This window comes from Pelophylax lessonae (assembly GCF_965119305.1).
Source record: "Pelophylax lessonae genome assembly, chromosome: 2".
In the NCBI taxonomy this organism is placed as follows: domain Eukaryota; kingdom Metazoa; phylum Chordata; class Amphibia; order Anura; family Ranidae; genus Pelophylax; species Pelophylax lessonae.
The window spans coordinates 694826324-694853981 of record NC_138769.1 but is presented as its reverse complement, the minus strand read 5'-3'; the positions used below and the strand labels follow the sequence as shown (position 1 = coordinate 694853981).

The following is a 27658-nucleotide window of genomic DNA, read 5'->3' as shown; positions in this document are numbered from 1 at the left end:
AATATGGGCCCATTGTTGGCATCAATGGAAGGAATTTTACCCCATCATTAGTGCCAGTGGGAGGAATTGTGTCCTTTCGATGGTGTCAGTGGGAGGAATAGTACCCTACTGTTGGTGTCAGCGGCAGGTATTTTGCCCATTGTTGGTGTTAAGTGATGGAATAGTGCCCCAAGGGTTGGATAAAGGAGAGTAAAGGGCCCCATCCAGCCCCTGTTCTGCAGTTTGGAGACTGCTGTCTAAGATAGCAATTTCCCTTGTGCCCATGTCTCCTCAACAGCAACCTGAGGGCATTAATACCCTGGAAAAAGTGTATAGTGTTAGTACTATCAAAACTGGCCCTGATCATGTGGTTGTGGTGCTTATTTTTAGACCAGGGGCTTATCACTGGGGTTAGGATGCAGCTTTTTCAGGGGTGCTTCAAGCAGCTCTAAGCCTAAAAACACATCTACCCATTGTGCATATTAAGTAGAGTGCTAGCGACTGAATGTTGTAATACTCCAACAACTGGGACTTGGTTAGACCAAAACACACACAAATGAAAATATTTCAGTTCATAAGGCACTTCAGAGGTAAACTCTGATTAGTTTCCAGTGTTCAATGGCTCTCTCTCTTTGTATTTTTTCTTATACTAGTACAATACAGCTGTTTCTTTAAATATATCAAAATACACTTTGGGCCATGCTTACTAGGATGCAAAACATTAGGACATGTGCCCTGAACTTTAGCACTGCTCTGTAGACATGTCCCTCAGCCTGTTGTCTTGGAAGTCGCCTTCCAATCCTGTACAAGTTTTAAGACTTTACCACAAATGTAACCTAAATAAAAAAAAAATTTGCTTTCATGCAGCACTGAAATACAAATATGAAAGACAGGACCATAAAAAGGCCCAGTGGTTACAAGTCACACAGAGCTGTCATGGGTGGTCAAGTCAAGCTCTGCTTTTTCCTGAGGGCATCCGCTTTTACATCTAGGTCAACCTTTACATCTTAAACCAAGGCATAAAGGAAGCCAAATATACGTTTCCAGCGCAACATTAAACTGCAGACGCACATCCTGATAAGGTCTGTAAGGTAAACCAACGATGTTTGAGGCCTTGGCCTGCAGTAACAGCAAGTTAGGTTGATTCATGGCAGTGTTCACGCTCAAAAAACAGGACTTTTTGCAACCATTGGCTATACCACAGTTTCGTTCCCTTTGCCTGGTTTTACCCAAGCGTCGGCCCTTTTCTTTCTTTTCACTTTCCCCGAGTTCACTAATCTGTTTGAACACTTCTGCCACGTATGTAGCGTCTTGGCAGACCAGATCCACATACCCGACGTGATGCCCACCAAAAGGGACATGAATATCTTGAGCATCTCCACAGCAATGTTGGAGTCATCGGCTGTGTATCGGAAAACAGACCAATTGGAGATCTCGTAGAAGTAGCAGGCGATCACACAGGTTGCTGGCACAGTGTACAAAACAGAGAAGACGCCGATTTTCACCATTAATCGTTCTAGCTTGTCTGTTTTGGTTCCGTCTTTTTGAAGATTGGACCTGATTTTAAATAACGCCACAAGACCGGCTGCTATAAACAAAGTACCAATCACCAAGTAGGTGAAAAGTGGAGCCACTACGAATCCAGTGAGGGCGTCAATGTTTTGGTTGCCAACATAGCAAAGACCAGTCAGCTCATCCGCGTCAACAAGTCTCATGATCAAGATTACAATTGTTTTCACGGCTGGAATGGCCCAAGCGGCAATGTGGAAGTAGGAGCTGTGCATCTCTATAGCCTCATGTCCCCACTTAAGTCCTGCTGCAAGGAACCAGGTCAGTGTCAAAATCACCCACCAGATGGAGCTAGCCATTCCAAAAAAGTACATGAGCAAGAAAATGATAGCACATCCTGTGTTCTTTAGCCCTTCTTGAATGAGAACAGGTGCCGAAGCCTCTCCAAACTCACAGGCTATTCTGTCCCGGCCCACAATCAATCTCACAATATAGGCAATGCTATAAATATTATAACACATGCTCAGGAAGATGATAGGTCTCTCAGGATAGGAGAAACGAGACGAGTCAATCAAAAAAGTGAGCACTGTGAATGCGGTGGATAAAAAGCACAAGCTCGCCCACACGGTCATCCAGATGTCAGTGAATTCCTTGGACAAGCGGCTATAGAGACCGGAGTCATAGCCGCACTTCAAAACGCAGCTCATGCTTCTCGAAACCCAGGTGTATTGTTCGGAGTTTGGACCCATGGAAACGCACTCTTCTCCCGGCTGCACAGATGTCTTGCTGTGCATTGGGACCTCCTCATCTCCAGGGCCCTCCATGCACATGTGGTTGTGGTCATTCTGGGGTGGAAATTTGCTACAGTTCAAACTTTCTGGCCAAGCAAATCCAAATTCTTTGAGGACGGGCTCACACCTTCTCTTGACAGAAAGGCACATGCCACCACAGGGGCCGATAGGGATGTTAATTTTCTCCGTACACATCGGAACATACACAGAACACAGGAAAAACTGAAAAGAAATGAGAAAAACAAACATTGTATTAGGGTACATGAAAAATGAATGCAAATTGATATGTAAGAGAGGTCGGAGTCCCAATGTAGTTGATACACTGCTGTAGTCTCTTACACATACAAACATACAGTATATCTAGTTCTATATAAATCGACATAAAATATGGATAATGCAAAAGATAACACAAACTGGTAAGTATGCATGCATGCACAATATTTTCAATTTCAGAGTGTTTGCATTAAAAGAAGATACTTTAATTCTCTAATTCTTTAGATTAAGGCTGAACTGAAGCAGGCAGATTATAATGCATAATTAAAACATAATGAAATGTATTTTAAAAACGCAGGCAGTATAAATGCTTGAATTTGATTTGGTATTAGACTCCTGCAGTCTACTGTACAGTAAAGCTCAAAAAGGGGGAGTAAAAAACAGCACAAGGAACAAATCAGGCGTGTGCATAGGCGTGCGCACAGGGTGTGCCGGGTGTGCCTGGGCACACCCTAATCACCTAGGGCACATTAGCATTATCGCTCTGTTTGCCACTGAGGAGATGGGAAAGATCTCCCTCGGACCTACTCTGCCATAAGAGAAGTGCCACACACTTCTATTTCACTTTGCCAGCAGGGAGAGTAATGTACCGGGGCCATATACATGTAGGCAAACACATGCATGTGTATTTAAACTTTGGGGTGCACACCCTAATGCAATAGGCTGCGCACACCTATGGGCGTGTGCTGATAGTAGGAGAGAGCAAAGTGACAGAGAGAGGAGCTTAGCAATGCTTAGCAATGTACCGTTCCTCCTTTCACTGTCCAGTCAGAGTAGGGAAAGGGAAGGAGACCTGTAAAGCCAGCCATAGACGGATTAAAATTTGCTTGGTTCCATAGAAACTGTACGGTCAAATTTCAATCCATCTATGGGCAGGCTGGTTGTACTGAAGCTGATCCATCAATTGACTTCAGTACAACCAGCCTGTCGTGTTTTTTCGTTTGATCACTGCTGGCGGCTATAGCTGCGACACTTCCAGCTGTCAGAACACAATAGTACAGCAGGAGGTTGAAGGTAAGAAAATTGCATTATGTATGGACACACAGGACATTTTTCGTTCAACCCAGCGGGCTGAACGTAAAAAAGCCTACAGATCGCCGCACTAACACATCCGACGTTAGTGCAGTGATCTCCCCGCTGAGCTATTGTGTTCTGACAAGGGGACTGCCCTCTGCCAGAATGCAGCCATTGGCTGCGAGCGCTGATTGGATGCTGGTTTTCCAGCATGCTCGTTTGACAGAAGGCGGTCGTGAGACGAGGAGCTGTACACGTATACTGGCCAGTCGGCTGGTTTGGCCAATTTTTGTACCCAGTTTGGGCAACAGTGAAACCTCAACTGAGAAAGGTCAGCACCCACCACCTCTCACAGCTAGATTGTGCTGAGTGACAGTGCTGTGTAAATCTCAGGACTGTATAGACACAAATGCAACTCCTTTAGCAAATAAAATTGTTTTCATCTCTGTATTTCATCTCTGTTTGCCAGGAGTTCAACTTTAAGGAACGATCAGCCCAGAGGAGGACTGGGCCAGGGGGCAGAGGGGCAATTGCCCCCTGGGCTGCTCTAATGCCCTGTAAAAAGGCTGCACTGCTTCTGCCACAGACATGCCTAAAGAATTCCTGGTGAAGAGAAGTAAAAGGTCCCTGCTGCTGACCGGGTTGAAGACAAGGACAAAGCGCAGGCACCCCCCAGCACGGATGGTGTAAACTGTGTCTGAGCAGAGGCCGGTTCCATGCCCCACTGGAGACTCTTCTGCCTTGGCCAGCCCCAACCGAGCTGTCCCAGCTGCCCCCAACCGACCCTGCTGGCCAAGTCGGAAACCCGGATTCAGATGGTAAGTAGAGAGTATCTGGAGCAGGGCTTCAGCTTGGAATGGGGGTCAGGAGGAGGATTGGGAGAGTGGGAGGAGGGGTGAGGGAGAGTGGAAGGGGGGCAGAGTCACTGCACCATGGGCCTCTGGTTTGTACTTGCCCCCTGGGCCAAAAGTTGCCAGTCTGCCCCTGGATCAGCCTAACAGGTAGAAGACCTTTGTGACTCTACGTAAAGAAAGATGTAGGAGTGCCGAAATTCAAAGATCTGGAGACAGGGAGGCTTTTCCAATTGTGTTTTTTTATTTGCTCATATTTTAGGAGTCCTAAAGTGCCCTCCTTTCTGGGCTACAACAAAAATCGAAATATGTTATTTATATAAGTCTAAAAATATAATTAGGACCCCTCAAAAAAACACGCTGGCCAGTTCAATGGATGACTAAGCAAAAAAAGTACAAATTGAAAGGCTTGTCTCCAATTCTTGGAATATTGGCATTGCTTAACATTCACTTACCTAGGTACAAATTTGATGGATTAATTATACTGACTATTAGATGGCAAAGTTTTGGTAAATCTAAAACAGATGATACGGCGATATTACAATCAGCTTGTAATAGGTATGACAATCTCATTATATCCAGGAGATATATTTGTATAATTGTATATTTTTCACTGTCCATGAAGGTTTTCACAGAATAATATATTTTTTTACACCAGCATTATTAAAGAAACGGTCTATGCTTCCTACAAAGAGACAGACTAACGGCCCGTACACACGGTCAGAAAATCATCCATAAAATACCGATTTTGAAGTGACTGTACAATAATCTGATCATTAGTACACAGCTTTTGAGAGCCGATCACAACAGTTCATCCGATATTATTAGATGGGACAAACACGAAAGTTTTTATTGAAACAGTTTTTGCTTGATCGGTACAGTTTTCGCCCGAACTGAGCCCACCCAGTTGTGTGACAATAGCGAATGAATATTCGCTATTATCACACCAATTCTACTCCCAGCCAATCAGGAAGCGGGTCCTGAAACCAGTTTCCCGATTGACCGAAAGGAGAAGCCATGCTATTGGCCAAGGAGGGAGGAGACGCAGGGGAAACCGCCGCCGCTGTCTGCCTGCCTTCAACGTCAGTCCAGGGTGAGCGAGCCGGGGGGGGGGGGTGGTACGGTGTGTGGGCTGGAGCTGGTGTGGTCCGGGGGGGGGGGGTATGATGGTCCATCTGCCGTCCCCCAGGCCAATGGAGCACCAGCTGCCACTGGTGCTGACTAAACTGTTGGCACTATATAAATCCTGTATAATAGTAATAATAATAATCAGGAAGCGGGTCCTGAAACCAGTTTCCCGATTGACCGAAAGGAGAAGCCATGCTATTGGCCAAGGAGGGAGGAGACGCAGGGGAAACCGCCGCCACTGTCTGCCTGCCTTCCACGTCAGTCCAGGGTGAGTGAGCCGGGGGGGGGGGGGGTGGTACAGTGTGTGGGCTGGAGCTGGTGTGGTCCGGGGGGGTATGGTGGTCCATCTGCCGTCCCCCCGGCCAATGAAGCACCAGCTGCCACTGGTGCTGAGTAAACTGTTGGCACTATATAAATCCTGTATAATAGTAATAATAATAATCAGGAAGCGGGTCCTGAAACCAGTTTCCCGATTGACCGAAAGGAGAAGCCATGCTATTGGCCAAGGAGGGAGGAGACGCAGGGGAAACCGCCGCCACTGTCTGCCTGCCTTCCACGTCAGTCCAGGGTGAGTGAGCCGGGGGGGGGGGGGTGGTACAGTGTGTGGGCTGGAGCTGGTGTGGTCCGGGGGGGGTATGGTGGTCCATCTGCCGTCCCCCCGGCCAATGAAGCACCAGCTGCCACTGGTGCTGAGTAAACTGTTGGCACTATATAAATCCTGTATAATAGTAATAATAATAATAAATAATCATATGCAAGGAAAAAAAATCAGAAAACCGTAATTTTTTGCTTACACGTGATTGGATGGTGGAAGTCAGCAGAGCGCCACCTCATTTACAAGGGGAAATTCTCTTTCAATGTGCAACTTCCTTTGTAAGGGGAAAGGCCTATTTGCCTTTAGTAAATCAACTCCAAAGCTTTGACCTGTATCAAATACTACGGAACAAAAAACGTTCACTAAACTTTTTCGCTTTTTAAGTAACCCCGCCTGGCACTCATCTTTTCAGTGACATTTTGTTTGGCAAACATAATAGCGTCTCTCTTTAGCGCAATCCATTGAAAAGGCAGAGTTTAGAAATGTAATACAAGAGCTAATGTAAACGAAATACTTTCCTAATCAAGCCGGCGGTAAACACCAGTAAGAGCTCCTGGCGAACAATGATTTATTTTATATTCAGGCCTGACCTTTCAACTTCCAGGCAATTTTGCTCCCAAACTATCTCCTAGACCTGGAGTTTTGTTAATCCCATGTATCATAAACTGTTTGCTTTTCTTGATTAACTGCTGTGAATTATCATGTAGCTTATCAGCAATCTTCCCACCCATAGGTAAACCCAGTAGACGGACTCCATCTGGAAATCTTTCAACTGCCTCTTTGTTAAAGCTTCCCTCTCCCCTCCACAGTCTCAATACTCACTTTCTTTTCATTTCGCTGTCTTTAAGCAATTATCACCGAGATCTCACTAATGGGGAATTCAATATGCCCTGGTTTTTTTTTTTGTTTGTTTTTTTTGTTTTTTTTCTTTTAACAAGCTGAAATTAGCAGGCTTCCTAATCAGTCTCCCACAACTGAAAAAAAAAAAAAAAAGCTGAAGAAAATGGCAAGTAAATAGATCAGCCCTCACATTCCTGTGGAGCAGCTTGTCACTCTTACAAAGAGCTGAAATCCTTATATCAACAATGCATGCAAAGTGTCAAAGTGGATCTCCTTGCAGCCAACCTTCCCCAAACCGGAGCCAAAAATCATCGCTAGGTTGCACCGGTGGCTGGCAAAGACTCAACCGTGCTTAAATGTTATTGTGTGGGCTGAAATATTACAACTAGGGATTGTGCAATATTCTGGGCCGTACGGAAAAAAGTTATTTTTATTATTATTATACAGGATTTATATAGCATAGATCAATGTTTCTCAACTTTTTTTCAGCCAGGGCACACTTTAGCCACTTTCCGACCGCCCACAATATATTTACTGCGGCAGTCAGCCCTCCTGGGGTGCCTTAGCAAAATGCCTAAAAATTGCCCCACAATTGTATACAGCTGAAGGGTGGATGAAATCTGCCTTTTAGTTACACAAAGCCACAGGTTTTCATTGTACACCATTAACCACTTGCCGACCGCCCACAGTATATTTACTGCGGCAGTCAGCCCCTCCTGGGGTGCCTTAGCAAAATGCCTAAAAATTGCCCCACAATTGTATACAAGCTGAAGGGTGGATGAAATCTGCCTTTTAGTTACACAAAGCCACAGGTTTTCATTGTACACCATTAACCACTTGCCAACCGCCCACAGTATATTTACTGCGGCAGTCAGCCCCTCCTGGGCAAAGCGACGTACTACTACGTCGCTCGCCTAGGAGCCTGCAGGGGGCGAGCGCGCGCCGCCGGGGGCGCGCTCCAGCTCGTTCCCCTGCATCCCCGCGCGTGTGACCGGAGGCTCCGAGGTCCGCCAGCCACTCGCGATCTCCCGCTAGAGAGGAAGAAAGGCAGGCGGCTGATGTAAACAAAGCCGCCTGTCATTCTCCCTGGCGTAACTGAAGAGATCATACGATCCTGCTATGTAGGATCATATGTCTCTGTGGTTACATCACAAGCCACGCCCCTTTACAGTTAGAATCACGCCCCTAGGGACACACTTAACCCCTTGATCACTAATGAAGTTAACCCCTTCCCCGCCAGTGTCATTTTTACAGTAACAGTTCATATGTATAGCACTGATTACTGTAGTAATGTCACTGGTACCCCCAAAAGTGTCAAAAATGTTAGTCAGGGGTCTGATCTGTCCGTCGCAATGTCGCAGTCCCGCAAAAAAAAAAAAAACAATAAAAATGACATAAATCTTTCCCTTAGTTAGTAAACGCAATAACTTTTGCGCAAACCAATCAAAATACGCTTATTGCGATTTTTTTTACCAAAAATATGTAGCAGAAAACAAATTGGCCTAAAATGTTAAAAAAAATTTGATTTTTACATTTTTTTGGGGAGGAATTTCACATAAAAAAATGTGAAAAATATTATTTTTTCAAAATTGACGCTCTTTTTTTTTTTATAGCGCAAAAAATAAAAATCGCACAGGTGATCAAATACCACCAAAAGAAAGCTCTGTTTGTGGGGAAAAAAGGACGTCAATTTCATTTGGGTACAGCGTCGCACGACCGCGCAATTATCCGTTAAAGTCACGCGGTGCCAAATCGCAAAATAGGCCCTGGTCTTTGAGCAGGAAAATCCTCCGGGGCATAAGTGGTTAAAATTATGGACAATCTCGAGGCACCCTCCAAAAATTATGGACAGTCTTGGGACGCCCCATTCTAAAAATGTAAGAACTATTCTGATAGTGTTACATAATTGCAGCAACATCAATACATGTAGGAAACCCAACGTTAGAGGTGATGTATTCTTCCAAAGCAAACACACTTTTGGAAGCTGGTATTGACTAGTATTCCAATGTTTCTCTTCTCCCTCAGTTTTGAGACCCCAAAGCTGATGGAGAGGGGCAAGGGAGGGTAAAACAAGGATGATATGCAGGCAACTGACATTCTCCTTATCAACTGATGGCATTGGCCGTTAGGATGCCATCAGCTAGAAGGCTGTAATGGTGTACAAAGAAAACCTGTGGCTTTGTGTAACTAAAAGGCAGGATTCACCCACCCGCCGGCTTGTATACAATTTTGGGGCAAATTGTAGGCATTCTGCCAAGGCACACAAGAAGGAACCCCAGGGTGCCTGGGCTCCCTGGTTGAAAAAGGCTGGCTTAGATCAGCCTTTTTCGACCAGGGTGCCTTCAGGTATCTTCAGGGGTGCCCTAGCAAAATGCCCAAAAAATCTAATACAAGCCAGCGGATAGATCAAGCCTGCCTATTAGTTACACAAAGCCCCAGGTTTTCATGGTGCACCATTAAAACCTTCTAGCCGCCAGCGTCCTATCAACCAATGACACCTTCGGTTGATAAGGAGGACATTGGGCACCTGCATAAGTGCACAGCATCCTTGTTTGCTCCTCCCCTGCCTCATCAGCACTAGGGTCACATTAGCTCAGTGAGGGAGAGAAACTGAGGGAGAAGAGAAACATTGGCTTACTGGTCAGTATCAGTATGCAAAGGCATTTGCGTTGGAAAAATAAATCACCTCTAATGTTGGGCGTCCTACACATATGAGTATTGCAGCATTATGTATAACTATTTTTTATATTACTCGTATTTTACATTTAAGAATGGGGTGCCGCGGAATTGTAAAGGGTGCCTTGACTGAAGAGAGGTTGAGAAACACTGGCATAGAAACATATAAGCATAGAAAAGTGACAGCTGAAAAAGGGCAAATAGTCCATCGAGTCTGCTCATTTTTTTTATTGTTTTACTTTATTGTCCGACTAAAGATCTATGTTTGTCCCAAGCATGTTTGAAGCCATTTACTGTTGACTGCCTCACTACCTCAGCTGGTGGTTTATTCCAAGCATCAACTAACCTTTCCGTAAAATAATACTTTCTAAGATAAAGTAATGAACTTTCCTCCAGTTAGTTGGAGGCCATGTCCCCATGTTTTTCATTTTGGTTTCATATTGAAAAAACTGCCCTCCTGAACCTTATTTCCCCCCTTGATATATTTAAAGGTTTCAATCAGGTCTCCCTTTTCCATTCTTTCCTCCAGACTGTAGCGCCAAGAGTTTGCATAGCACTTTACTATCCAAGGAGAGTACAGTTACAATACAATAAAATACAAGAAGGTTAAGAGGGCCCTGCTCACAAGAGCTTACAATCGAATAGGGTGGGGTTACGTGCTACAAAAGATAAAAACTGTGGGGGTGAGCTGATGGAAGAGTGAAAAGTTCAGTTGTTATTTAGAGGCTTCCCTGAAGAGAAGAGTTTTCAGGGAACACCTAAGGGAGGCCAAAGTAGGAGATAGTCGGACAGATAGAAGTAAAAAGTTCCAGAGGATGTGAGATGCTCTGGAGAAGTCCTGGAATGAGAATTGGAGGACACAAAAGAGTTAAAGAGCAGCCGGTCTTGGGAGGAGCTGAAAGGACAGTTTGGGTGATATTTGAGGACAAGATTGGTGATGTAGCTCAAAGAAGGTATTAAAGACGCAAGTTTTCAGGGGCCTTTAGATCCTATTTTCAGTCTTCATACCTTTCAAAGGGGTCTAAGTCATCCAGAAAGCTTGGATCTTTAATAACTTAAAGGAGAGCCACAGTTACTTATTTCTCCTTTAATGGTCCAGAGGCCCTCACCAGCGCCGATAACTTCTACCTTAATGCCAGGCTTGGCCCTCTTCATTGGCCAGCAGGGGCATTTCATGTACCTTCTGCTATAAGGACTCTACCTGCTTGCAGTCTTTTAATTTGGGATTTTAGTTCCACTTTAGCTTAGAAAAAAAAAGGTATTTGCATTTTTTGGGGCTTTATCGATGGCTAACAAGGTACAAAACTCTACTTCTGCTAGGTTGTACAACCAAGTTAATGAGGTGCATACCAAGCAATGCTGTAGAGCAGGGGTCTTCAAACTATGGCCCTCCAGTTGTTCAGGAACTACAATTCCCATCATGCCTAGCATGTCTGTGAAGGTCAGAGTTTTACAATGCCTCATGGGATGTGTAGTTCCGCAACAGCTGGAGGGCCGTAGTTTGATGATCCCCGCTGTAGAGTATGCTTTAAAAAGAACTGAAAATTAAAGCAAACCTGTGATTTGACCATTCAGGACAAATCAACAGGCATGCTTTTAATCTCCCCATCCCCAGTGGCATATACTTACCTATCCCTCACTCCCGCACAGCTCCGTCCAACCCCAGGAACCAAAGGAAATATCCAGTCCTTTTGAGTATGGGGAATCATGTATGTTACATACTGGGCCAATCAAAGGGTTGATTTACTAAATGGCAAATAGGTTGTTCACTTTACAAAGGAATTTTCACTTTGCAACGGTGTCTTCATTTACTTTAGTGAATGTGGTGAATGTGCAAAGAATATGCAATCAAGTGCAGGTAAATTAAATAATTAAAAAACCCTGCATTTATATTGCAGAGCTTCATCTTATTCATTAAGCTAGGAGAAAATTCCCTTGCAAAGATGGCTACTGGCAGCCAGTTGAGGGGCTGACCGGGAAGTAATAACAAAAAAGGTGGAAGTCTGAAAGTATGGTATACCATCTAAGGCAGGTATGTCCAAAGTCCGGCCCGCGGGCCAATTGCAGCCCCCAGGCCGCTTTAATACGGCCCCACAGGTAATTTGGAAAAGTCTATTGTTGTGGCCCCTGTGAATCCCAGAGCGCTGCTCAGGACCACTGGGATCTCTGGATCTTTCGATGCCCATCTTACTTGTGAATACACTAATGTTAACACCCACCACCCGTCCCCACTAGCTTTATATCCCTTGCTCAATATGGCCTCAGACTGAAAAGCGTGCACTAAAAAACACAAATAAATTTGGTGGTAGTATGACAGTACCAGCGCCCTCTCCATAGCACCTGTTTAGATTTGTCATCCATGTAACGAAATATAAAAGTATGCCATTTGCAATAAACTTTGCATAAAATAAGTAATTTTCATTTAATTTTAATGGTCCAAAGAATGTCAGGCAAAATGGTCGGACCTCACGCATGTTCACTTCATCAAATCTGGCCCTCTTTGAAAAAAGTTTGGACACCCCTGATCTAAGGACTCTTTCACACAAGCGCCTTCCATTCTGACCAGCAGGGGGTCTGTGAGCTGATCCCCTGCTGATCATAGCAGAGCGGGCAGATGACAGGTCCATGTCTGCTCAGTTTCTGCAGAGTGGACATGGACAGACTCCGCTCTGCTCTATGGGCGGCTGGGAGAAAACGGACTCCTGCTGTCCATTTACACTTGGCTGTCCAGTCCTTCTCCATTTTTTTTTTAGCAAACCTTAGGGGTAAGAAGGTGTACACGGACACAAGCCCGTTTACACCCACTGGTCCATAGGAATGCATGGACCCTCCTACCTGATCGGATCGCCCATGTGAAAGGGCCCTTAAAAAGTGTTACAACTGTCAAGCCAAGGCTTGGAGGACATGCTCTAGCATTTTATTTGCATCACGCATGAGGAAGGAGTGAATGTGGGACAAGATGGAGACAACTGGAGGTGGTTAGCGGGTGATTGGAGCTAGGAGACAAGATCCTATTGTTGCCAACAGTAATCATTTCAGGGCAATAAAAGAAAATGGTGAAAAAGTTACATATTTTGTTTTATCAACAAAAAGTGAAAGACCATGAAATCCGAGAGAGCAGACACTCCGGAACAGTAGGGGAGTTAGATCAGAAAACAAAGGATTGAGTATCATGATTAAAGCCAAATATGCCAGTCAGCTGGCCATAAACATGGATATAGATGGAAAAAAAAGAATGGGCTCATAAACTGAACCTTGTGGAACACAACCAACAAAGGGCAAAGAATGTGCAAATAAGAAACACTAACAGTTCCTCAAAGAAAACATCTTGTATTTTTGCAAATGTTCACAGAATCTTGGCTGCTACTCTTTCTGCCTACAGATAACTATCTGAAACCTGTCATCTATACGCTGCAGTTGAACATTTCCTAATGACAGTCTTAAAGAATCCGGGAACCAGGTAGTAAATTTAAACTTTAACCTTAGACTGAAAACATTCTGCTCTTGAGTGTTTGTTACTGCTTCAGTGCCGGAGACTTGAATGCTGCAAAGAAAGTGGATAAGGAAAATAGCCAATGTGAAAGGGGTCCTTGGCATTTTAGATTTTGTCACTTATAAAGAGGTTTGGCAAGAGTTTGAAATAATTTACAGTGAAGGTATAAGTGCCGGTTCACACTAGGGCGACCTGTGAGGCGACCTGGTCGCCTCACAGGTCGCCACAGGTCGCCTCCCATAGGGAAGCTACGGACCCGTTCTAATAGGAGCGACACAAGTCGCTCCGACCTAGAAAAAGGGTCCGGAGCTTCTTTGGGGCGACCAGGAGGCGACTGCCATAGACTTCAATGTTATGAAGTCCGTGGCGGCCACTCCGAGGTCGCGGCGCGCTGCTCGCACCGCAACCTCGGAGGTCGCCACCTAAAGTAGCGTCGCGGTAGTGTGAACCGGCGCTCAGATGCTGGGTCATATTTGAGCCCTTCTCTTTCACAATCGTAGCCTTGTTGGTAAACATACTGTATACCAGGGGTGTCAAACTCAATTTCATTGTGGGCCGCATCAGCATTAGTGCCGGTTCACACTGAAGTGGCACGACTTCGGGGCCGACCTGTGAAGTCGCGTGCAGCGCGATTTTGGCACGACTTGCACGGACTTCATAAAATGAATGTCTATGCAAGTCGCTCCAGGTCGCCCCAAAGTAGTACAGGACCCTTTTTCTAAGTCGGAGCGACTTGTGTCGCTCCTATTAGAACGGTTCCTGTAGCAGTCAATGGACCGCGACGGTGCGTGACTGGTCAGGCTGACCAAGTCGCCTGACAAGTTGTACTAGTGTGAATGGACACTTAGGGTTGTCCTCAAAGGGCCGGTTGTATCTATAAGACTATGCATCTACTTAGATACTTAGAAATATCCAGTGTACAGAGTGTAGAGTTCACAAGTGTGCTACATACAGATTGCAGAGTTCAGGGGTGCGCTATGTACAGACTGCAGGGTTGAGGAGTGTATGACATACAGAGTGCAGGGTTTATGGGTGCGCTATGTACAGAATGCAGGGTTGAGGAGTGTATGACATACAGAGTGCAGGGTTTATGGGTACGCTATGTACAGACTGCAGGGTTGAGGAGTGTATGACATACAGAGTGCAGGGTTTATGGGTGCGCTATGTACAGAGTGCAGGGTTGAGGAGTGTATGACATACAGTGTGCAGGGTTTATGGGTGCGCTATGTACAGACTGCAGAGATAAGAAGAACATGGTGTGCAGAGTTCAGGAGTGTGCGTAGTAGAGATTACCCCCACCCCCCAAAAAGCTTCCTTACATCTCATCTGTCTGGCTCTAGTACCTCCGGGCAGTGTAGGTGGCTCCTCGGCTCTCTCTCACTAAAAGGGATATCATTAGTCGGCACTGCTGTGCCCTGCTGCGAGTGCAAGCAGGGTAGGCAGGGTACTGCAAGGATTTCCACCACGTTCCAGCTGAAAAAAAAGCCCTGGGAGTGAGAGCCACACGAAATGGCCTGGTGGGCCGGATTCAGCCCGCGGGCCTTGTGTTTGACACCTGTGCTGTATACAATTCAAGAGTCGGCCTAAAATGTGAAAAATACAAAAACACCCTAAAGCTGGATATACGTGTGGCAATTTTCGGTCAATTTCAACCAGTTTTGCAGATGCGATCACAGGTAATCGTATTTAAAATTGGTTTGTTGACTTCAATCAATGACCAAAATTTGGTCAGTTATGAAGTCGTAACCAGGCATTAAATTGATGGGTTTGATTGTAGTTTATTAAAAGTTGGATAAGACTGGGATGCCATTCAATTTCATGTGCGTGTAAAGGCAGGTATCCCAATACTTTTGGTAATATAGTGTATATGTAAAGCGCTGCATTAAATGCACTGCACTATAAAAGTACCTATGGGATTGTATGGTTGGGTTTTCATTACGGTTTTTTTTTTCTTTTTAATTGGTTGAGCCAGCTGGACCTGTGTCTTTTTTCAACCCAACTAACTATGTAACTATGTAACCTGTAATAAATAAATAAAATAAATTAAATCCCAACCTCTTGTGTTTGGTCAAAACTAGAATTTTATGTCTTTAAATGCCAAAAACTGTAATCAAAGGTATCAATGTGGCACGTGTATGGATCGCTTTAACATTTTCAACCACTTTCCATCCATAGGGAATCACAGATCTGATCACAAGTAATCTTATTAAAAATTGGTCTGTTGACTTAAATCAATAATCACAATTTGGTCTGTTGTGAAGTCGTAAACGAACAATAAATTGATAACTTCAATACAGTTTAATAAAAGTTGGATTAAAATGACGGCAATGTCTTCAGATTTTTCCTTTAGGGCACTTTCAACCACAAGAAGTTGGCAAATTCAATCCTTACCTCTTGTGGTTGGCCAAAACTTTGAATGCCTTGCATTTGACAAAAACTGTAACTAAAAGTTTGATCCCTCTCTATTAGAGCCGGTCCACACTAGCGCGATTTGTCAGCCTGACAAATCGCGCTCCCTCGCTGTCCATTGACCACTACAGGACCCGTTCTAATAGGAGCGACACAAGTCGCTCCGACTTAGAAAGAGGGTCCTGTACTACTTCGGGGTGACCTCGGAGCGACTTGCATAGACTTCCATTATGTGAAGTCCCTGCAAGTCGCTCCGAAGTCGTGGTGCATGGGAATGCACAAGTCGCCCCCGAAGTAGTAAGGAGTCGTGTCGCCTTAGTGTGAACCGGCTCTTAAAGTCACTCGTGTATGGTTAGATTTAGCCTTCACTCCTGGAAGAACTAAGTAAAGAATCTGTCCCCCCCCCCCCCCCCCCCGTCCGTGCCCTTCTCAGCATTTGTTTGCTATTTAAGTACAGGTGCACTTTAATAGGAACATATGTTACTAGCTAGTCTATTAGAACTTTAGACTACATACGTCTAAACATTACAGCTATGGACAGACACACTTAAAACTTCTAACTATTTTTAACCGGAGAGCGATCTCCTGTACTTACTAACTATAGGCTGATGGCCTAGACTTGTCAAGTGCACACTGCTTCGGAATGTGTTCTCTACTTACTGTACTGTACACCTTCTAATAAGTATAGAACACATTAAATGACTTCAGCATGAAAGATTGATTGCATACATTTTATATATTTGCAACTCAATATTACTCCAAGGACAGTCCAATCCAAAACTCATGTTGCGTTAATTCATGATTAGATGCCAAACCTCTTGGGTCCCTTGGTGGTTAGATTTCAGCTCTCGAGTTTGCAGAAACAGTTATTAAGGGGTCTCACTTTCCCTTCTGGAATCTAGATGTATTTTACAGAGAGTAGGAAAACAGAAAGTGGGCCAAAGACAACCAAAACTCCAAGGATGACGGCATCAAAATGATTTGATGGACATTTTGAGCCCCCGGGATATACTATATATGTCATTATTGAGTTGACAACATTTTCTGAGGATTGTTCATATAGTATTTTGTCCTTTATCACATTTTTATCTTTTCTTATGCCTTTATTACCTCTTTCATGTCGTCTTAACTCTCACTATAAGAAATCCAAGAACCCTTTTAAAGAGATCTTGCCTCTGGAGATTCAACAGATTAAAGAAGCCACGGTCCCAGCAAATTCCCACCTGCCACTTTAATTATTCCTCTCCGCTATACTTGCCTTTTCAAAGATAAATTACTGACTATTCTATTACTATATAAAACAGGGTTCCATGGATCCTTAGGGTTCCTCCAGAGGTTGCTAGGGGTTCCTTGAGCAATTTCTGCCTCTCAGATAAGTTCCCACTGACACCATTGATCTTTTTAGCTATCTATAAGGGGGTAAATCTTCCCAATGACCACAAGTGTAAGGAGCATTCTTCCCACTGACCATCACACTAATGTAGGGGTCTCCAAACAGCGGCCTGGGTGCCAGTTTTCCTTTATCCGGCCCTTGGGTCAGTGTTCCTCTCACTGATACCAGACACAATTTCAACTGCTGACACCAAGGTTGAGCCATAATTCCTCCCACTGATACCAATGATGGGGCACTATTCTTCTCACTGATGCCAATGATGGGGCACTATTTCTCCCACTGATACCAATGATGGGGCGCTATACTTCCCACTGATACTAATGATGGGGCACAATGTTTCCCAGTGATTGAGCACAATGCTTCTCACTGATACCAATGATGGGGGGCACTATTCCTCCAACTAATATCAATGATGGGGCACTATTCCTCCCACTGATACCAATGATGGGGCACAATACTTCCAACTAATACCAATGATTGGGCACTATGCTTCTCATTGATACCAACGATGGCGCACTATTCCTCCCACTTATACCAAGGATGGGGCACTATTCCTCCTATGGATACCAATGATGGGGCACTGCTCCTCCTACTGATACCAACGATGGGGCACTATTTCTCCTATGGATACCAATGATGGGGCACTATTCCTCTCACTGATACCAATGATGGGGCACTATTCCTCCCACTGATACCAATGATGGGGCACTATTCCTCCCACCGATACCAATGATGGGGCACTATTCCTCCCACTGATACCAATGATGGGGCACTATTCCTACCACCGATACTAATGATGGGGCACTATTCCTCCCACTGACACCAATGATGGGGCACTATTCCTCCCACCGATACTAATGATGGGGTACTATTCCTCCCACTGACACCAATGATGGGGCACTATTCCTCCCACTGATACCAATGATGGGGCACTATTCCTCCCACTGACACTAATGATGGGGCACTATTCCTCTCACTGATACTAATTATGGGGCACTATTCCTCTCACTGACACCAATGATGGGGCACTATTCCTCCCACTGACACTAATGATGGGGCACTATTCCTCTCACTGATACTAATTATGGGGCACTATTCTTCCTACCGATACTAATGATCAGGGTACTTATCCTCCCACTGACACCAACGTCTGGCCTTCCTAAAGTCTGAAGGACAGTAAACTGGCCCTTTGTTTATAAAGTTTTGAGACCCCTGCACTAATGTATCATGAGATGTAGATGTAGTCATTTTTATCAGGGGTTCCCTGAGACCTGGAAAGGTATTGCCATGGTTTCCCCCGTTTTAAAAAGGTTGAGAAAGACTGATATAAAACAATGTGTATTCATTACTGTTCAACAGCAATGCAAATTCAATTGAAACTTTGGTAGTTTCCTACTTGCACCTATTTAGTCTGCTTTTGGAAAGTTATATTTAGTGTAAACAGTTGCTGACAAAGAAGCTCCTACATCCATTTGTAGAAGTTAAACTGAATTTTACAGTTTAAAACTGCTGCCTGTTTACATTAATGGGGAATGCAAATGCACGTTTCTTTCTGGCTGTGAGGGCAATTCAACCGCTACAGTTGGGGTCCAGCCATGGACAAAGCGACAGCATGCTACGACCAACCTGGAGAAAAACGTGCTGCTTGACTATTCAATGAACAATGGCCAGTCCTGCAAAGTCATCTGGATCATAACAAAGTCACAAGTCTGCAAACTAAGTTCAGCAGAATAACTCAAAGCATTAGTCCTGGTCAAAGACTAACAGCAGGTAAAGCAGGCAAAGCAAACATGAGAATGTGTGTTAATTATTAACAAGAAAAATGTATATTTAATGGTAAAGTTAATAGAAGTTTCTCAAATGACTCATTATATGGGAATTCCACCAGGAAAAAAATAGTCATTCGAAAATATATAAAAAAAAAAATGATAGTAATATATATAAAAAAAAAAAAAATATGATAGTAATAGTCTAAATAGTTTAAATAAAATGTGTTTATAATAGATCGATGTTTCTTAAACGAATACACAAAGCAGTTTCTGGTATACAATGTGTTGGATATACAAAGTAGTTCCCGGGTTTGCCCACCTGCTGCAGCCAGAGCCAAGGAGGGAGCCCCACTATACGTGTGGAAATTTAACATTTGACTATACAATATGGAGGTGCAAAAGGAGTTATAAGACCATTAGAAAAGGCGTAGAAATTCTGGCACTAAATTAAAAAATAAATAGTAGCACCATTGCTACTACCAAAGCCACCAATGCAGCTACCCAAAAATAAGAGTACCGGATTTAACATCGACCCTGAACTAAAATCAGTTTATAATACTCATTAGAAACTTGTAACTCTGCAAGGAGGTGTCAAGAGACAGAGGAACCCATGGGTGCCATGAGATGCCAAACAACCAACAGTTTTCTTAGGAAACGCCCCAGTGTGGAAAACTTGTCACCTTTACAATAAAACATTTTTTTTTCAGAATTTTTCAGATAAAATTGGATTATTAAAGATGTGTTCCAGCCGTAATTTTAATTTTTTTTTTTTTTTTAAAGAGAACCGGAATGTTTTTATCACTACGTTTTTAAAAAGCTAACTATATGCAAAGTCGCTGTAGTATTATAGTAATATTATTATTTAGTATTATAGTATTTTTTGTATTATAGTATTATTTTAGTATTATAGTATTTTTTAGTATTATAATATTATTTTAGTATTATATTATTTTTTAGCATTATAGTATTATTTTAGTATTATATTATTTTTTAGTATTATAGTATTATTTTAGTATTATATTATTTTTTTGTATTATAATATTATTTTAGTATTATAATATTTTTTAGCATTATAGTATTATTTTAGTATTATATTATTTTTTAGTATTATAATATTATTCTAGTATTATATTATTTTTTAGCATTATAGTATTATTTTAGTATTATAGTATTTTTTAGTATTATAATATTATTTTAGTATTATATTATTTTTTAGCATTATAGTATTATTTTAGTATTATATTATTTTTTAGTATTATAGTATTATTTTAGTATTATATTATTTTTTAGCATTATAGTATTATTTTAGTATTATATTATTTTTTAGCATTATAGTATTATTTTAGTATTATAGTATTTTTTAGTATTATAATATTATTTTAGTATTATATTATTTTTTAGCATTATAGTATTATTTTAGTATTATATTATTTTTTAGTATTATAGTATTATTTTAGTATTATATTATTTTTTAGCATTATAGTATTATTTTAGTATTATATTATTTTTTAGTATTATAGTATTATTTTAGTATTATAGTATTTTTTTATAAAACAAACCTCTATAATCCTTTGGCTGCACTCTCCCATCTTAATTGTGGGCATGTGAAGCCCGCTAGGGGAGTCTTCCGCGATAAGATGCTGCTGGTTTCCCAGCATGCACCTCCCAACCTTACGCATGCGCATAAAACCAGAGGCATGGTGCACAATTGTATCTGGTTACCATCACAACGGTGGCGTCGGAGGAAGGTCCCGCCCTGTTGTTGACTCCTGGGAATGATGACACACATCTCCCAAGGAGCCAGGGCGCCGCCTGGATATGGAGTACCTCGCTGCGGCGCCCTGTACAAAAAAAAAAAAGAATATGCCCTGGAAAAAAAGGTAAAGAAAGCTCAAAAAAAAAAAATGCCAATGTTCTAACTTTCTGGATTGAAGAGGATGATGCAAAGTAGACATTGTGGGTGGAACTCCGCTTTAAGTTTTTTTTTTTTTAAAGAAGCAGGCAAAAAAATGGATTTTATAATGCAATAAAGAGTTGGCAGCTTTAAGCCCCTGTTCACATTGGAGTGACTTGTCATGCGGTTTGACAAGTCACATCCTATTGCCAGCAATCGCACTGTTCAAATCGGGGCGATGCCGATTTTGCGGTGCCACATCTATTTGAAAAAGTAGTACATGCACTACTTTTGGCGATTTTAGGTGTGACTTGAATAGACATCTGTGCATGAAGCAGTAGATGTCTTCAAAGTCACACCCAAAGTCGCACTGACATGCGGCTTTGAAATCACGCAATTTCAGATGAAATCGCACAATTTCAAAGCTGCAGTCAATGTGAACGGGGGCTTAAGGTTTTGCCAAGTTTTACTGCGTTTCCCACCGTGTTTACCGCTATGTGCTGCATTTTAGAGACCATTGACTCTTATTCATTTGGAACACACGCATTAGAACATATAAATATCTCTCAACCAACTGGTTGGTTCTGGTATATCTGTGCAATGTGCATTGGCTGAGAATGTTCATCACTGTTTTTGGGTGTGACGCACATTCACACTTGAGCGTCCGCTTTTATAGGCCTAAAGCGGAGCTCCAGAACCCTGACCGATACTGGAAACGCTGCAAATCCTGCACAATACTGGAAACGCTGCGAACCCTGCAAGGTACTGGAAATGCTGCGAACCCTGCACGATACTGGAAACGCTGCGAACCCTGCGCGATACTAAAAACGCTGCGAACCCTGCGCGATACTGGAAACGCTGCGAACCCTGCACGATACTGGAAACGCTGCGAACCCTGCCCGATACTGGAAACGCTGCAAACCCTGCACAATACTGGAAACGCTGCGAACCCTGCACCATACTGGAAACGCTGCGAATCCTGCACGATACTGGAAACGCTGCGAACCCTGCACGATACTGGAAACGCTGCGAACCCTGCAGATACTGGAAACGCTGCGAACCCTGCACAATACTAGAAATGCTGCGAACCCTGAACAATACTGGAAACGCTGCGAACCCTGCGCGATACTGAAAACGCTGCAAATCCTGCGCGATACTAGAAACGCTGCGAACCCTGAACGATACTGGAAACGCTGTGAACCCTGCGCGATACTGGAAAAGCTGCAAATCCTGCACGATACTGGAAACGCTGCAAATCCTGCACGATACTGGAAACGCTGCGAACCCTGCACGATACTGGAAACGCTGTGAACCCTGCGCGATACTGGAAAAGCTGCAAATCCTGCACGATACTGGAAACGCTGCGAACCCTGCACCATACTGGAAACGCTGCGAACCCTGCACCATACTGGAAACGCTGCGAACCCTGCACGATACTGGAAACGCTGCGAATCCTGCACGATACTGGAAACGCTGCGAACCCTGCACGATACTGGAAACGCTGCGAACCCTGCAGATACTGGAAACGCTGCGAACCCTGCACAATACTAGAAATGCTGCGAACCCTGAACAATACTGGAAACGCTGCGAACCCTGCGCGATACTGAAAACGCTGCAAATCCTGCGCGATACTAGAAACGCTGCGAACCCTGAACGATACTGGAAGCGATGCGAGCCCTGCACGATACTGGAAACGCTGCGAACCCTGCACGATACTGGAAATGCTGCAAATCCCTGCACAATACTGGAAATGCTGCGAACCCTGAACAATACTGGAAACGCTGCGAACCCTGCACAATACTGGAAATGCTGCGATCCCTGCACGATACTGGAAACGCTGCGAACCCTGCGCGATACTGGAAACGATGTGATCCCTGCATGATACTGGAAACACTGTGATCCCTGCGTGATACTGGAAACGCTGCGAACCCTGCACAATACTGGAAATGCTGCGAACCCTGCACGATACTGGAAACGCTGCGAACCCTGCACGATACTGGAAACGCTGCGCACCCTGCGCGATACTGGAAACGCTGTGATCCCTGCGTGATACTGGAAAAGCTGCGAACCCTGCGCGATACTGGAAAAGCTGCGAACCCTGCGCGATACTGGAAAAGCTGTGAACCCTGCGCGATACTCGAAACGCTGCGAACGCTGCGTTTTGCGACCTGCTGCTGGTGTCAATTCAAAGTTAACAACAGTGCATTCATGTGAACTGGATCACATAGGTGTAAGCATGGGTTCTAATGCAGCTTTTTTGGTACAGATGTGGTGCAATTTGAGCCATCATAAAATGAATAGGTTCAAATCTCACTGCACAGTATTGCATGTGATTTTTACAGGAAGGCGGTGCCATTCCTGTCCGATTGGCATGTGGTGAACCTAGGCTCCAGAAGTGTTCTAATGCTCAGTGTGCATGTGGCCTTAAACACCTGGATAATGCACATTAAAAAAAACATAAAAATGTTCACAAAAAGGAGTGAATTCAGCCCTGGCCTCCATGGGCTGTCCTCCATATATCCACTTTTTGGTTTTCAGTAAGAAATTGAAGCCTGAAAGGGAGAGAATTTTGAGCTATAGCTGCCTAGAATTAAAGAGATACACACTATATTGTCAAAAGTATTGGGACACCTGTCTTTACATGATCTTTAATGGCATCCCAGTCTTAGTCCGTAGGGTTGAATACTGAGTTGGTCCACCCTTTGCAGCTATATCAGCTTCAACTCTTCTGAGAAGGCTCCACAAGGTTTAGGAGTGTCTATGGGAATGTTTGAACATTCTTCCCGAAGTGTATTTGTGAGGTCAGGCACTGATGTTGGAGAGAAGACCTGTCTCGCAAACTCTGCTCGAATTCATCCTAAAGGTGTTCTATCAAGCTCCACCACCCCAAACTCACTCACCCATGTCTTTATGGACCTTGCTTTGTGTCCTGGTCCAAATCATTTGGTGGAGAGGGGGTTATGGTGTGGGGTTGTTTTTCAGGGGTTGGGTTTGGCCTCTTAGTTCCAGTGAAGGGAACTCTCAAGGTGTCAGCATACCAAGACATTTTGTACAATTTCATGCTCCCAACTTTGTGGGAACAGTTTGAGGATGGCCCCTTCCTGTTCCAACATGACTGCACTCCAGTGCATAAGGCAAGGTCCATAAAGACATGGATGAGCGAATTTGGGGTGGAGGAACTTGACTGACCTGCACAGAGTCCTGACCTCAACCCAATAGTACACCTTTGGGATCAATTAGAGGGAGCCAGGCCTTATTGTCCAACATCAATGCCTGACCTCACAAATGTGCTTTTGGAAGAATGGTGAAACATTCCCATAGACACTCCTAAACCTTGTGGACAGCCTTCCTAGAAGAGTTGAAGCTGTTATAGCTGCAAAGGGTGGGCCAACTCAATATTGAACCCTACGGATTTAAGCTGGATACACACTATCCAACTTTTGTGGTCAGATTTCCTTCAGATTTACCTTTTCTATGTAGTGCAAGGGCCTGCCAGATTGCATACAAATTGAAAGTGTTTAGGTTTGACCTCATATTATATGGTTTTGGTAAGTCTGAAGGAAAAAGTCTTCAGAAAATCTTATAGTGTGTATGGCCCATAAGACTGGGATGGCATTAAAGTTCATGTGCGTGTAAAGGCAGGCGTCCCAATACTTTTGGCAAAATAGTGCACTAACAGCTTATGAAAAACTCGTACAGGATGTTTTTTTTGCACATATTTGCATGTATGTGTATTTTCAAAGCATTTTTGCACGTGTATTCAAGCTCCTAGGTTGGGTTGGGGGGGGGGGGGGGGGTAGAGAATAACAGTCGTTTAGTTGCAAAAATTTGTGCAAAAATTTGCAAAGACGCTTTCACTTAAGTCTATGGGGTCAAGAACGTGCAACACAGCTCGAAAATAGCTCATGTACCTTTTCGTGCTCCGAGCGTCTTATTACAGAGATGTGTACAGCCTGGACTGAAATGAACGGGATCCCTATTGCCGGTCGTCATTGTGCGTAGGATAAGGCACACAAACAAGTGCAACTAATGCTCAGGGCTTAGCATGCACTTAAAGAAGCAGCAATAAACCTCAGAAAGGTGCCGCAAAAGACGCTGTGTAATAAAATGCAAATCCATCTATGGCTAGGTTCACACCCATGCATTTTTCAGTGCGTTTTCAGTTTTGCAAAACCGCACTACAGTCTATTTAACATGATTGCCTACGGGTTGCGTCCACATCTGTGCGCTTTTAAATGGTGTTTTTTTGGAAAGGGCCAGGGACTTTTTTTATATTTTTCACAAAAAGTGGTATTTATAAGGAATTGTTTAATTTGTCCATTGTTACACCCCAATTCCGGGGTGTGGACCCTGTACCTTTAGGCTCGGCTCACACTGCCCTGACCTGAAAGTTGCGTGACTTGCTGTGCGACTTTAATGTGACTTGAAGCGACTTTGAAGCAACTTCAGGGAATGCATGGGTAATTTTCCTGTAATGTCTGATCCAAATCACATCAATATAGAGGAGGAGGTGACGTTTATTAAAGCCTATGAGCACAAGTCGGATAAAAGTCGCCTTGAAGTAGTACAGGAACCTATACTAAAGTCTTAGCGACTTCAATAGTGCTACTTAAGACAGCTCTCATAGACTAACATGGGATTTCACATGTCACGCGACTTGGAGTCTCACAAGTCCAATTCCAAGCCGCAGCAGTATGATTCGAGCCTAACATGGGATTTCACGTCATGCGACTTGGGGTTTCACAAGTCCTATCCCAAGTCGCGGCAGCGTGACTCGAGCCTAACATGGGATTTCACATGTCATGCGACTTGGGATCTCACAAGGCCAATTCCAAGCTGCGGCAGTGTGACTCCAGCCTAACATGGGATTTCACATGTCATGCAACTTGGGGTCTCACAAGTCCAATCCCAAGTCGCGGCAATGTGATTCCAGACTAACATGGGATTTCACATGTCATGCAACTTGGGGTCTCACAAGTCAAATCCCAAGTAACGGCAGTGTGATTCGAGCCTAACATGGGATTTCACGTCATGCGACTTGGGGGTCTCACGAGTCCAATCCCAAGTCGTGGCAGTATGATTCCAGCCTAACATGGGATTTCACATGTCATGGGACTTGGGGTCTCACAAGTCCAATCCCAAGTCGCGGCAGTGTGACTCGAGCCTAACATGGGATTTCAAATGTCATGCGACTTGGGGGTCTCACAAGTCCAATCCCAAGTCGCGGCAGTGTGATTCCAGCCTAACATGGGATTTCACATGTCATGGGACTTGGGGTCTCACAAGTCCAATTCCAAGTCGCGGCAGTGTGATTCCAGCCTAACATGGGATTTCACCGACCCTCTATTAAAAAATTGACAGCGTTGTCCAACAAAGTAATGAAATCGTGGTTCAGTTGCGTTTTTTGGTTTCATAGACTTCAATAGAAATGCACTAAAAATGCAGCGCTTACGTTCTTTACGCGTTTCCGCTGCGTTTTTGCTGGTTTCTCCCGCATGACAACACCAACACCTCACAGAAATTAAAAACGCATGTAAAAAAAACAAGCAAAATGCCCGGGAAAACGCATCAACTACAACCTGCATATGTGTGAACCTAGCTATAAGGTTAGGTTCACATCTGTACTTTTTTTTTGTTGCATTTACAGATCAGCAGAAACGCACCACAACCCATTTCGGTTAGGTTCACATCTGTACGGATGGTGCCACTGCGGGATCCGCACAAATACTGGCAGCCACAACCACCCACACTGAGAAATGTGGGACCCATGGGTGGGGGGCATTAATCCAAATGTCACGCCGCCGACACTGGAAATGGCATCTGTACTGGGAACCAAGTACCCCCGCGGGCTGCGATTTCACAAATAGCGCAGGGTCGTCTTTTCTGCGTGGAATGGGATCTCATGCCAGCGCAAACGGCACAGGTGTGAACCAAGCCTTAAAATAATTTCCTATGGGCCCCATTCAACTCTATAGGGACTTTTTACACGTTTTTGGCATTATAGCCTTCATTAGAATCATATCGAAAACGCATGTACATGCGTATTTTTGGTAGAGTTTTGTGTTTAACAATCAGTCTCCTCCTACAAAAAAACGCAGACGCGTGAAGACGCACTGTAAACGCATAAACGCGTAACCGTAAACGCATGAGTTTGATTTTCTATAGGGACTTTTTACACGTTTTTGGGATTATAGCCTTCAATACAATCACATCGAAAACGCATGTACATGCGTATTTTTGGTAGAGTTTTGTGTTTAACAATCAGTCTCCTCCTACAAAAAAACGCAGATGCTTGAAAACGCACTGTAAACGCATAACTGTAAAAGCATGAGTGTGAACCTAGCCTATGTCAAGCATTAAGCCCCCCAGTTATGGTACCCCACTTAATCCAACATAAATGATGCTGTTGCTGGCCAGATACCCACCTGCAACTGGCTGGAGCACCCATACTGGATGAGAGGGGTGAAGGTGGTAAGTTGCAGCTCGGCATCAGTCTGGAGCTCATGTCCCACCAAATTGGGCATCTTGGTTACATTGTAGCCCAGGTTCTGGCACATGGAGATCCTGATTGGGTCGCAGCGCCTCTCCTCTTCCTCCCCGAAGCTGTAGACCTCCAGGCAGCACAGAGCAGGCAAATAGAAGAGAAGCGACCACAGCATAGAACCCATCTTCCCACACCACCATGCAACAACTGGGGGGCTCCAAACACCACCCTAATCCTCAAAAATATTGTCCTCTTCAATAGACCTGGGATGCTGTAGAACCCAACAAAAGCCTTCAGGAACCTTGAAAAGTTCTTGGATGGAGGGACTGCTCTTTATTTCAGATCCAGAGATGCTGCAGAACCCGACAAAACCCTTCAGAAACCTTGAAAAGTTCTTGGATGGAGGGACTGCTCTTCAGCCCAGATCCAGAGATGCTGCAGAACCCGACAAATGATTCAAGAACCTTGAAAAGTGTTTGGATGGAGGGACTGCTCCTCAGCCCAGCTGGTCAGATCCAGGATCGCGATCCACAAGTAATCAATAAAAGTTTGTATTAGTT

At 43.9% G+C, this 27658-nt stretch overlaps 1 protein-coding gene across 1 annotated transcript; it reads right to left on the bottom strand.

Annotated features, from left to right (window-relative positions):
* Nucleotides 1–254: 254 nt before the first annotated feature.
* Nucleotides 255–27334, bottom strand: FZD4 (frizzled class receptor 4). Its single transcript, XM_082245903.1, has 2 exons — nucleotides 27040–27334; nucleotides 255–2501 (listed from the first exon to the last, which is right to left on the bottom strand). The coding sequence occupies exons 1-2, from the start codon at nucleotides 27280–27282 to the stop codon at nucleotides 1173–1175; spliced, it is 1572 nt and encodes a 523-aa protein (XP_082102029.1). The 5' UTR covers nucleotides 27283–27334; the 3' UTR covers nucleotides 255–1172.
* Between the last annotated feature and the right edge of the window lie 324 nt (nucleotides 27335–27658).